The following is a 13,294-nucleotide window of genomic DNA, read 5'->3' on the forward strand; positions in this document are numbered from 1 at the left end:
GTGTGGGGTATATCAGTGTTACTGTGAGGGGTGTGGGGTATATCAGTGTTACAGTGAGTGGTGTGGTGTATATCAAAGTGTTACAGTGAGGGGTGTGGGGTATATCAGTGTGTTACAGTGAGGGGTCTGGGGTATATCAGTGCATTACAATGAGGAATGTGGGTTATATCAGTGTTACAGTGAGGGGTGTGGGGTATATCAGGGTTACAGTGAGGGGTGTGGGGTCTATCAATGTTACAGTGAGGGGTGTGGGGTATATCAGTGTTACAGTGAGGGTTGTGGGGTATAGCAGTGTGTTACAGTGAGGGGTGTGGGGTCTATCAGAGTGTTACAGTGAGGGGTGTGGGGTATATCAGTGTGTTACAGTGAGGGGCGTGAGGTATATCAGTGTTATTGTGAGGGGTGTGGGGTATATCACTGTGTTACAGTGAGGGGTGTGGGGTATATCAGTGTTACATTGAGGGGTGTAGGGTATATCAGTGTTACTGTGAGGGGTGTGGGGTATATCAGTGTTACAGTGAGGGTTGTGGGGTATATCAGTGTGTTACAGTGAGGGGTGTGGGGTCTATCAGAGTGTTACAGTGAGGGGTGTGGGGTATATCAGTGTGTTACAGTGAGGGGCGTGAGGTATGTCAGTGTTACTGTGAGGGGTGTGGGGTATATCACTGTGTTACAGTGAGGGGTGTGGGGTATATCAGTGTTACATTGAGGGGTGTGGGGTATATCAGTGTTACTGTGAGGGGTTTGGGGTATATTAGTGTTACAGTGAGGGGTGTGGGATATATCAATGTTACAGTGAGGGGTGTGGGGTATATCAGAGTGTTACAGTGAGGGGTGTGGGGTATATCAGTGTTACAGTGAGGGGTATATCAGTGTTACAGTGGGGGGGGGGTGGAGTATACCAGTGTTACAGTGAGGGCTGTGGTGTATATCAATGTTACATTGAGGGGTGTGGGCCATATCAGTGTTACAATGAGAGGTGTGGGGTATATCAATGTTACAGTGAAGGGTGTGCAGTATATCAGTGTTACAGTGAGGGGTCTGGGGTATAGCAGTGTTACAGTGAGGAGTGTGGGGTATATCAGTGTTGCAGTGAGGAGTGTGGTGTATATCAGTGTTACTGTGAGGGGTGTGGGGTATATCAGTGTTACAGTGAGGGGTGTGGGGTATATCAGTGTTACAGTGAGTGGTGTGGTGTATATCAAAGTGTTACAGTGAGGGGTGTGGGGTACATCAGTGTTACAGTGAGGGGTGTGGGGTATATCAGTGTTCCAGTGAGGAGTGTGGGGTATATCAGTCTTTCAGTGAGGAGTGTGGGGTATATCAATATTACATTGAGAGGAGTGAGGTATATCAATGTTACAGTGAAGGGTGTGCGGTATATCAGTGTTACAGTGAAGGGTGTGGGGTATATCACAGTGTTACAGTGAGGGGTGTGGGTTATATCAGTGTTACAGTGAGGGGTGTGGGGTATATCAGAGTATTACAGTGAGGGGTGTGGGGTATATCAGTGTTACAGTGAGGGGTGTGGGGTATATCAGAGTATTACAGTGAGGGGTGTGGGGTATATCACCAGACTGATTCCCGCGATGGCAGGACCGACATATGAGGAAAGATTGGATCGACTAGATTTATATTCATTGGAATTTAGAAGAATGAGAGGTGACCTCATAGAAACATATAAAATTCTGACGGGATTGGACAGGTTAGATGCAGGAAGAATGTTCCCGATGTTGGGGAAGTCCAGAACCAGGGGTCACAGTCTAAGGATAAGGGGTAAGCCATTTAGGACCGAGATGAGGGGAAACTTCTTCACTCAGAGGATTGTGAACCTGTGGCATTCTCTACCACAGAAAGTTGTTGAGTCCAGTTCGTTGGATATATTCAAAAGGGAGTTAGATGTGGCCTTTACGGCTAAAGGGATCAGGGGGTATGGAGAGAAAGCAGGAATGGGGTACTGAAGTTGCATGATCAGCCATGATCATATTGAATGGTGGTGCAGGCTCGAAGGGCCGAATGGCCTGCTCCTGCACCTATTTCCTATAATTCGATGTTACAGTGTGGGCTGTGGGGTATATCGGATTACTTTGAGGAGTGTAGGATATATAAGAACATTAGAAATAAGAGCTGGAGTCGGTCATTTGGCCCCTCGAGCCTGCTCCACCATTCAATAAGATCATGGCTGATCATATCATGGACTCAGCTCCACTTCCCTGCCAGCTCCCCATAACCCTTTATTACCTTATTGTTCAAAAATCTGTCCATCTCCGCCTTAAATATATTCAATGACCCAACCTCCACAGCTCTCTGGGGCAGAGAATTCCACAGATTTACAACCCTCTGAGAGAAGAAATTTCTCCTCATCTCCCATAAATGGGCGGCCCCTTATTCTAAGACCATGTCCCCTAGTTTTACTTTCTCCTATGAGTGGAAGCATCCTCTCTGCATCCACCTTGTCGAGCCCCCTCATAATCTTATATGTTTCAATAAGATCACCTCTCATTCTTTTGAACTCCAATGTGTCGAGGCCCAACCTGCGCAACCTATCCTCATTAGTCAACCCCCTCATCTCTGGAATCAACCGAGTGAACCTTCTCTGAACTGCCTCCAATGCAAGTATATCCTTCCTTAAATACGGAGACCAAAACTGTACGCAGTATTCCAGGTGTGGCCTCACCAATACCTTGTACAATTGTAGCAGGACTTCTCTGCTTTTATACTCCATACCCCTTTGCAATGAAGGCCAACATTCCATTTGCCTTCCTGATTACTTACTGTACCTGCATACTCACTTTTTGTGTTTCATGCACAAGGATCCCCAGGTCTCTCTGTACTGCAGCACTTTTCAATTTTTCTCCATTTAAATTATAATTTGCTTTTCTATTTTTTCTGCCAAAGTGGATAACCTCACATTGTCCCATATTATACTCCATCTGCCAAATTTTTGCCCATTCACTTAGCCTGTCTATATCCCTTTGTAGAATTTTTGTGTCCTCACAATTTGCTTTCCCACCCATCTTTGTATCATCAGCAAACTTGGCTACATTACACTCGGTCCCTTCATCCAAGTCATTAATATAGATTGTAAATAGTTGAGGTCCCAGCACCGATCCCTGCAGCATGCCACTAGTCACTGTTTGCCAACCGGAAAATGTTTTCTGTTCGTTAGCCAATCCTCTATCCATGCTAATATGTTATCCCAAACACCGTGAGCTTTTATCTTGTGCAGTAATCTCTTATGTGGCACGTTATCGAATGCCTTCTGGAAATCCAAATGCACCACATCCACTGGTACCCCTCTATCCACCCTGTTCATTACATCCTCAAAGAACTCCAGCAAATTTGTCAAACATGATTTCCCTTTCACAACACCATGCTGACTCTGCTTGATTGAATCATGCTTTTCCAAATGTTCCGCTACTGCTTCCTTAATAATGGACTCCATCATTTTCCCAATGACAGATGTTAGGCTAACTGGTCTATAGTTTCCTGCTTTTTGTCTGCCTCCTTTTTTAAACAGGGGCGTTACATTTGCGGTTTTCCAATCTGCTGGGACTGCCCCAGAATTCAGGGAATTTTGGTAGATTACAACCAATGCATCCACCATCTCTGCAGCCACTTCTCTTAAGACCCTAGGATGTAAGGTATCAGGTCCAGGGGACTTGTCCAGCTTTAGTCCCATTATTTTACCTAGTGTATTAAAAGTTCCTCCCAATCTATAGCCCTTGATTATCCACTATTGGGATGTTTTTCGTGTCTTCTACTGTGACGCCTAATACAAAATATCTGAGTGTTATAGTGGGGGTCGGGTGGGGAGGGGTGGGGTATATCAGAGTGTTACACTGAGGGGTGTGGGTTTTATCAGAGTGTTATAGTGAAGGGTACATGGTATATCAGAGTGCTTTAGTCAGGGGTGTGGTGTATATCAGTGTTACAGTTAGGGGTGTGGGGTATATCAGAGAGTGTTACAGTGAGGAGTGTGGTGTATATCAGAGTGTTACAGTGATGGGTGTGGGTTTTATCAGAGTGTTATATTGAAGGGTGTGGGATATATCAGAGTGCTTTAGTCGGGGGTGTGGTGTATATCAGTGTTAGTTAGGGGTCTAGGGTATATCGGAGTGTTACAGTGAGGTGTGTGTGGTATATTCTGCATTAGGATGGAGAATGATACAGTTAATTCAGAGACCATGGTCCAGAACTTAAAGAAGGGTAACTTTGAAGGTATGAGGCGTGAATTGGCTAGGATAGATTGGCGAATGATACTTAAGGAGTTGACTGTGGATGGGCAATGGCAGACATTTAAACCGCATGGATGAATTACAACAATTGTACATTCCTGTCTGGCGTAAAAATAAAAAGGGAAGGTGGCTCAACCGTGGCTATCTAGGGAAATCAGGGATAGTATTAAAGCCAAGGAAGTGGCATACAAATTGGCCAGAAATAGCAGCGAACCTGGGGACTGGGAGAAATTTAGAACTCAGCAGTGGAGGACAAAGGGTTTGATTAGGGCAGGGAAAATGGAGTACGAGAAGAAGCTTGCAGGGAACATTAAGGCGGATTGCAAAAGTTTCTATCGATATGTAAAGAGAAAAAGGTTAGTAAAGACAAACGTAGGTCCCCTGCAGTCAGAATCAGGGGAAGTCATAACCGGGAACAAAGAAATGGCAGACCAATTGAACAAGTACTTTGGTTCAGTATTCACTAAGGAGGACACAAACAACCTTCCAGATATAAAAGGGGTCAGAGGGTCTAGTAGGGAGGAGGAACTGAGGGAAATCTTTATTAGTCGGGAAATTGTGTTGGGGAAATTGATGGGATTGAAGGCCGATAAATCCCCAGGGCCTGATGGACTGCATCCCAGAGTACTTAAGGAGGTGGCCTTGGAAATAGCGGATGCATTGACAGTCATTTTCCAACATTCCATAGACTCTGGATCAGTTCCTATCGAGTGGAGGGTAGTCAATGTAACCCCACTTTTTAAAAAAGGAGGGAGAGAGAAAACAGGGAATTATAGACCGGTCAGCCTGACCTCAGTAATGGGTAAAATGATGGAATCAATTATTAAGGATGTCATAGCAGCGCATTTGGAAAATGGTGACATGACAGGTCCAAGTCAGCATGGATTTGTGAAGGGGAAATCATGTTTGACAAATCTTCTGGAATTTTTTGAGGATGTTTCCAGTAAAGTGGACAAAGGAGAACCAGTTGATGTGGTATATTTGGACTTTCAGAAGGCTTTCGACAAGGTCCCACACAAGAGATTAATGTGCAAAGTTAAAGCACATGGGATTGGGGGTCGTGTGCTGACGTGGATTGAGAACTGGTTGTCAGACAGGAAGCAAAGAGTAGGAGTAAATGGATACTTTTCAGAATGGCAGGCAGTGACTAGTGGGGTACCGCAAGGTTCTGTGCTGGGGCCCCAGCTGTTTACATTGTACATTGATTTAAACGAGGGGATTAAATGTAGTATCTCCAAATTTGTGGATGACACTAAATTGGGTGGCAGTGTGAGCTGCGAGGAGGATGCTATGAGGCTGCAGAGTGACTTGGATAGGTTAGGTGAGTGGGCAAATGCATGCCAGATGAAGTATAATGTGGATAAATGTGAGGTTATCCACTTTGGTGGTAAAAACAGAGAGACAGACTATTATCGGAATGGTGACAGATTAGGAAAAGGGAAGGTGCAACGAGACCTGGGTGTCATGGTACATCAGTCATTGAAGGTTGGCATGCAGGTACAGCAGGCGGTTAAGAAAGCAAATGGCATGTTGGCCTTCATAGCGAGGGGATTTGAGTATAGGGGCAGGGAGGTGTTGCTACAGTTGTACAGGGCCTTGGTGAGGCCACACCTGGAGTATTGTGTACAATTTTGGTCTCCTAACTTGAGGAAGGACATTCTTGCTATTGAGGGAGTGCAGCGAAGATTCACCAGACTGATTCCCGGGATGGTGGGACTGACCTATCAAGAAAGACTGGATCAACTGGGCTTGTATTCACTGGAGTTCAGAAGAATGAGAGGGGACCTCATAGAAACGTTTAAAATCCTGACGGGTTTCGACAGGTTAGATGCAGGAAGAATGTTCCCAATGTTGGGGAAGTCCAGAACCAGGGGTCACAGTCTAAGGATAAGGGGTAAGCCGAGATGAGGAGAGACTTCTTCACCCAGAGAGTGGTGAACCTGTGGAATTCTCTGCCACAGAAAGTTGTTGGGGCCAATTCACTAAATATATTCAAAAGGGAGTTAGATGAAGTCCTTACTACTCGGGGGATCGAGGGGTATGGCGAGAAAGCAGGAAGGGGGTACTGAAGTTTCATGTTCAGCCATGAACTCATTGAATGGCGGTGCAGGCTAGAAGGGCTGAATGGCCTGCTTCTGCACCTATTTTCTATGTTTCTATGTTTCTATCAGGGTGTTACAGTGAGGGGTGGCATATATCAGAGTGTTACAATGAGGGGTGTGGGGTATATCAGAGTGCAACAATGAGGTGTGGAGTATATTTGAGTTTTACAGTGAGGGTGTAGGGTATATCAGAGTGCTTTAGTCACGGGTGTGGCGTATATCAGTGTGTTACAGTGAAGGGTGTGGGGTATATCAGAGGCGTGTGGAGTATATCAGAATGTTACAGTGAGGGGTGTGGAGTATATCAGAGTTTTACAGTGGGGGGTGTGGGGTATTTCAGAGTGTTACAGTGAGAGATGTGGGGTATATCAGAGAGTGTTACAGTGAGGGGTGTTGGGTATATTGGAGAGTGTTACAGTGAGGCGTGTGAGGTATATTAGAATGTTACAGTGAGGGGTGTGAAGTATATCAGAGTGTTATAGTGATGGGTGTGGGGTATAACAGTGTTATAGTGAGGAGTGTGGGTTATATCAGTGTTACAGTGAGGGGTGTGGGGTATATCAGAGAGTGTTACAGTGAGGGGTGTGGGGTATCTGAAGTTTACAGTGAGGGCTGTAGGGTGTGTCAGAATGTAAAAGTGAGGGGCGTGGTGTATCAGAGTGTTACAGTGAGGGGTGTGGTGTATATCAGAATGTTAATCTCATTCTCTCTTTCTCATTCTCTCTCCCTCTGATTCTCTCATTCTGCCGTATTCTCTCTCTCTCTGACTCTCACTCTGACTCTCTTTCTCTCTGATTCTCTCTCATTCTGTCGCATTCTCTCATTCTCTCTGTCTGTCTCTCTCACATTCTTTGTGTCTCTCTCTCATTCTCTCTCCGTGTTTCTCACCCTTTCATTCCCTCTGACTCTCTCTCTCTCTCTCTCAGTAAATCGGAGCTATGGAAGCTGTGGGTTCAGCTCCGACGGAATGAACCCAACCTACTTGGGAACCTGGAGGATTTCCTGTCCAAAGTGACTGGTCAGATTCATCAGGCTCAGAGTGAGAAGGATGACCTGGAATGCACCCTTAAAAGGTGAGTACTGTAACCCCAGCATTCGGACTTGCCCCATCTCAACCTGTCGTCCAGCCTTCATAGTTTGATCATGTTGTTCGTACGCTGATTGGATGAATTTATATCTGTTCACCTCCAGGGCTACACAAGTGTACACAAATCACAAAATGTGAGTGTGCAGGTACAACGAGTGATGAAATATTTAGAAAGATAGATAGATAGAAAATAGGTGCAGGAGTAGGCCATTCGGCCCTTCGAGCCTGCACCACCATTCAATAAGATCATGGCTGATCATTCACCTCAGTACCCCTTTCCTGCTTGCTTTATCTTCTGCAGTAACCTTTTGTGTGGCACCTTATCGAATGCCTTTTGAAAATCTAAATACACCACATCCATCGGTACACCTCTATCCACCATGCTCGATATATCCTCAAAGAATTCCAGTAAATTAGTTAAACATGATTTCCCCTTCATGAATCCATGCTGCGTCTGCTTGATTACACTATTCCTATCTAGATGTCCCGCTATTTCTTCCTTAATGATAGTTTCAAGCATTTTCCCCACTACAGATGTTAAACCCATATCTGACAGGGTCTGCAATAGCGAGAGGAGCACATGATGCTTCCGTTGTACAGAGCCTTGCTCAGGCTCAGACCCCATCGGATGGAATATATTCAGTTCTTGCCCGCACCTCAGGAAAGATTATTGACCTTGGGGGGATTGCAGCACAGATTCACAAAATTATACGAGAACTTAAGGGTAATTTGCGCTCCTTGTGGGGTATATCAGAGTGCTATAGTGAAGGGTGTGGGATATATAAGAACATAAGAAATAGGAGGAGTAGGCCATTTGGCCACTTGAGTCTGCTCTGCCATTCAATATCATGGCTGAACTGATCATGGACTCAGCTCAACTTCCCTGCCCGCTCCCCAAAACCCTTCACTCCCTTATTGCTCAAAAATCTGTCTATCTCCAACTTAAATATATTCAATGACCCAGCCTCCATAGCTCTCTGGGGCAGAGAATTCTACAGATTTACAACCCTCTGAGAGAAGAAATTTCTCCTCATCTCAATTTTAAATGGGTGGCCCCTTATTCTAAAACTATGCCCTCAGTTTTAGTTTCCCCGATGAGTGGAAATATCCTCTCTGTATCCACCATGTCGAACCCTCTCATTATCTTATAAGTTTAAATAAGATCACCTCTCATTCTTCTGAACTCCAATGAGCAGAGGCCCAACCTACTCAACCTATCTTCATAAGTCAACCCCTCATCTCCGGAATCAACCTAGTGAACCTCCTCTGAACAGCCTCCAATGCAAGTATATCCTTCCTTAAATACAGAGACCAAAATTGTTGTATATGGAGAAAGAGTCAGACTGAACACTGTGAGCACAAAGTAAAGTGTGACCTTAGTCTTTTATTGCTGGTCTCCAGAGTGCCTCTCCAACCTGTGAAGCCTCCGTAAATACCTGTGCTCCCAAGGGATTATGGGATCCCTTGGGACTCTAGGGGATGAGCCCTCTGGTGGCTGTACAGAGTAAAAACAAGTCCACATATATAACAACGCTGCCCCCCGCCCCCCCCCCAAAGTCAATAGTGCAACTATTGACAATGTGAGTCAATCTGGGGCCCTTCTTGCCCTGGTTGATCGTCTCGGTGTGAAAGCTGGTGTTGTTGAGTCACTTGTTGGGCCCTCACTGGGCTGCTGTGCAGCTGGCCTTGCTGAGCTGCCTGGTGTGTTGGGCCCTGCAGGGCTGCTGTGGATGATGGGTTCTGCTTCGTGGTCAACTGTGGTACCGGTTGCCTCTGGTGTGAATGTTGGGGGATCAAAAAAGGTAGGATCCAAGGTGGGTTGCTCAGGATAGTCCGTGAATCTGAGTTTGATTTGGTCCAAGTGTTTCCGGTGAATGAGTCCATTTGAAAGTTTGACTCGAAACAACCTGCTCCCCTCTTTGGCCACGACAGTGCCGGGAAGCCACTTGGGACCTTGTCCATAATTTAAAACAAATACAGGATCATTGATTTCAATCTTGCGTGACACATTTGCGCTATCATGGTATGCACTTTGTTGAAGCCGCCTGCTCTCTACCTGTTCATGTAGATCAGGGTGAACTAACGAGAACCTTGTCTTAAGTGCTCTTTTCATGAGCAGTTCAGCAGGTGGGATCCCAGTGAGTGAGTGGGGTCTCGTGCGGTAGTTAAGCAGGACTCTGGATAGGCGAGTCTGCAGTGAGCCTTCAGTTACTCTCTTCAAGCCTTGCTTGATGGTTTGCACTGCTCTCTCTGCCTGACCATTGGACACTGGTTTAAACCATGGGCAGATGTGACATATTTGATCCCATTACGGGTCATGAATTCTTTGAACTCAGCATTGGTAAAACATGGCCCGTTGTCGCTCACCAGGACATCGGATAAGCTGCGTGTGGCAAACATGGCCCGCAGGCTTTCAGTAGTGGCAGCGGATGTGCTAGCCGACATTATCTCACATTCAATCCACTTGGCGTATGCGTCTATAACTATAAGGAACATTTTACCCAAGAACGGGCCTGCATAGTCGACATGTACCCTAGACCACGGTTTGGAGGGCCAAGACCATAAACTTAGCGGCGCCTCCCTGGGTATATTGCTTAACTGCGAGCATATATTACATCTGGGAACGCAGGACTCTAAGTCCGCATCGATACCGGGCCACCACACGTGGGATCTGGCTATCGCTTTCATCATTATGATGCCTGGGTGGGTTCTGTGGAGGTAATTGACGAAGGTGTCTCTGCCTTTCTTGGGGACCACTACTCGATTGCCCCACAGAAGGCAGTCTGCCTGTATAGACATTTCATCTTTGCACCACTGGAACAGCTTTATCTTTTCCTACATTTCCAATGAGACACTGGACCAGCTCCCGTGTAGCACACAGCTTTTGACTCGAGATAATCAGGGGTTCTGGCTTGTCCAGGTTTTGATCTGCCGGGCACTGATGGGTGATTGCTCACTCTCAAATGCTTCCAAAAGCATGGCTCGATCTGTGGGCTGCGCCATTTCCACCCCTGTGGTGGGCAATGGCAGCCTACTGAGAGCATCGGCGCAGTTTTCTGTGCCTGGCCTGTAGCGGATGGCGTAGTCGTATGCGGACAACGTGAGCGCCCATCTCTGGATGCGGGCCGATGAGTTGGTATTTATCCCCTTACTCTCGGAGAACAGGGATATAAGTGACTTATGGTCAGTTTCCAATTCGAATTTTAGCCCAAACAGGTATTAATGCATTTTCTTTACCCTTTTCTTTAATGCTTCTTTTTCAATCATGCTGTAGGCTCCCTCAGCCTTAGACAGACTCCTGGATGCATAAGCAACCGGTTGCAGTTTCTGAAATCATTAGCTTGTTGCAATACACAATACGCCATATGACGATGCATCACATGCTAGTACCAAACACTTACATAGATCATACAACACAAGCAATTTGTTTGAGCATAACAATTTTCTCGCTTTTACAACGGCATTTTCTTGGCTTTTGCCCGAAACCCATTTGCCTCCTTTTCGTAGTGAGACATGTAGTGGTTCTAGCAGTGTGCTGAGACCCAGTAGGAAGTTACCAAAGTAGTTCAAAAGTCCCAGAAACGACCGCAGCTCCTTTACGTTCTGTGGCCTCGGTGCGTTCTCGATTGCCTCTGTCTTCGGGTTGGTGGGCCTGATGCCGTTCGCTGCAATCCTCCTTCCCAGGAACTCCACTTCAGGCGCCAGGAAAACGCACTTCGAGCGTTTTAACCTGAGCCCCACGCGGTTGAGTTAACTAAGAACCTCCTCCAGGTTCTGCAGGTGCTCGACTGTGTTCCGACCTGTGACCAAGCACCCTGGAAGACCACAGTTTGCGGGACTGACTTCAGTAAGCTTTCCATGTTTCTCTGGAATATCGCCGCCGCCGATCGGATTCGAAATGGGCATCTGTTTCAAACAAAAAGACCTTTGTGCGTGTTGATGCAGGTGAGGGCCTTCGACGATTCCTCCAGTTCCTGCGTCATGTCGGCTGAAGTCAGATCCAGCTTAGTGAATGTCTTTCCTCCCGCCAGCGTTGCAAAGAGGTCATCGGCTTTTGGTAGTGTGTATTGGTCCTGCAGGGAGAAACGATTGATAGTTACTTTGTAATCGCCACAGATTCTGACGGTGCCGTCTCCCTTGAGGACTGGGACAATAGGACTGGCCCACTCGCTGAACTCGATCGGTGAAATGATGCCCTCTCGTTGCAGCTGTTCTTGCTCGATCTCTACCCTTTCTCTCATCATGTACGGTACTGCTCTCGCCTTGTGATGGATGGGTCGTACCCCCGGAATTAGCTGAATCTGCACTTTTGCTCCTTGGAATTTCCCGATGCCTGGTTCGAACAGTGAAAGAAATTTGTTTAAGACCTGGGCACACAAAATGTCGTCAGCGGGCGGTAGCGCTAGGACGTTGTTCCAGTTCCAGCATATCTTTCCCACCCAGCTTTCCCACCCACCCACCGAGCAGCGTGGGACCATTACCCGGTACGACCCAGAGAGTTCGCTTGCGCACCGCTCCATCGTAGGAGACCTTTACGGTAGCACTGCCAATTATAGGAATCATTTCTTTCGTGTAAGTTCTTAGTTTCATGCGAACTGGAGTTAAGACTGGCCTTGAGGCCTTGTTGCACCACAACCATTCGAAAGTCTTTTTGCCCATGATGGACAGGCTTGTCCCATGTCCAGCTCCATTGACACAGGGAGTCCATTTAGTTCAACATTCAGCATTATTGGAGAACAATTTGTGGTGAATGTGTGCACCCCATGTACCTCTGCCTCCTCTATCTGAGGCTCTAGTTTGTCGTGATCCATTGTGGATCTGTTCTCTGCAACATGGTGGTTTGCAGGTTTAACAGGCTTAGCAGCTCGCCTGCACACTCGTTGGAGGTGTCCCATTGTTCCACAGCCCTTGCAAATATACTCTTTGAATTGGCATGAATGGAAACGATGATCACCCCTGCAGCCCCAACAAGGTGTTAATGGCCTTGTATTTATCATCCTTGATGGTGGACTTTGAGTCATCTGCAGATGTGCAGCTGCAGGTATGTGTGACCTGCCCTGTACATTACGATTCAAAAATAACATCACTTTGTTCACAGTACTTGTAGCAGCACTTGTGTGCTGAGAGATTTGTTTCGTATTATCACTGGTGGCAATGAATGCCTGGGCTATCGCTATGGCCTTACAGTCAGAAGTTTGCGAAGTATGATTTCGTGGCCAATGCCAAGTACGAAAACGTCTCTGAGCATGTGCTCCAAATGTCCTTCAAATTTGCAATGTCCAGCAAGGCGTTTTAGCTCGACGACATAACTTGCCACTTCCTGGACTTTAGACCTTTTGTAGGTGTAGAACCGGTACCTCGCCATCAGAACGCTTTCCTTCAGTTTCAAATGCTCTCGGACCAGTGTGCACAAATCATCGTACGATTTCTCCGTGGGTTTCACTGTAGTGAGCAAATTCTTCATGAGGCCATACATTGGTGTCATACAGACGGTGAGGAGGATCGCCCTTCATTTGGCAGCGCTCTCTTCCCCATCCAGCTCATTGACCACAAAGTATTAGTCGAGTCGCTCCACAAAAGTTTCCCAATCATCTCCCTCTGAGAATTTCTCCAGGATGCCCACTGTTCTCTGCAACTTTGGGTTCGCTATCTGTATCTCGTCACCAGTTGTTGTGTCAGACTCTTTCTCCATACAAAAGGAGGCGGGGTGGCGTTGCTGGTTAAAGAGGAAATTAATGCAATTGTAAGGAAAGCCATTAGCTTGGATGATGTGGAATCGGTATGGGTGGAGCTACGGAATACCAAGGGGCAGAAAACGCTAGTGGGAGTTGTGTACAGAACTCCAAACAGTAGGAGTGATGTTGGGG

General features: G+C 46.5%; 1 protein-coding gene across 1 annotated transcript in view; it reads left to right on the top strand.

Moving 5' to 3' along the window:
- The window catches only part of LOC139227745 (uncharacterized), a 244,833-nt gene that overhangs the window by 48,157 nt on the left and 183,382 nt on the right, over window positions 1-13,294 (top strand). The window contains exon 5 of the mRNA XM_070858741.1: window positions 7,267-7,413. Coding sequence (XP_070714842.1) covers window positions 7,267-7,413 — 147 coding nt within the window. The remainder of the gene's footprint in view (window positions 1-7,266; window positions 7,414-13,294) is intronic.

The sequence above is a fragment of the Pristiophorus japonicus genome, chromosome 17, assembly GCF_044704955.1.
Source record: "Pristiophorus japonicus isolate sPriJap1 chromosome 17, sPriJap1.hap1, whole genome shotgun sequence".
In the NCBI taxonomy this organism is placed as follows: Eukaryota; Metazoa; Chordata; class Chondrichthyes; family Pristiophoridae; genus Pristiophorus; species Pristiophorus japonicus.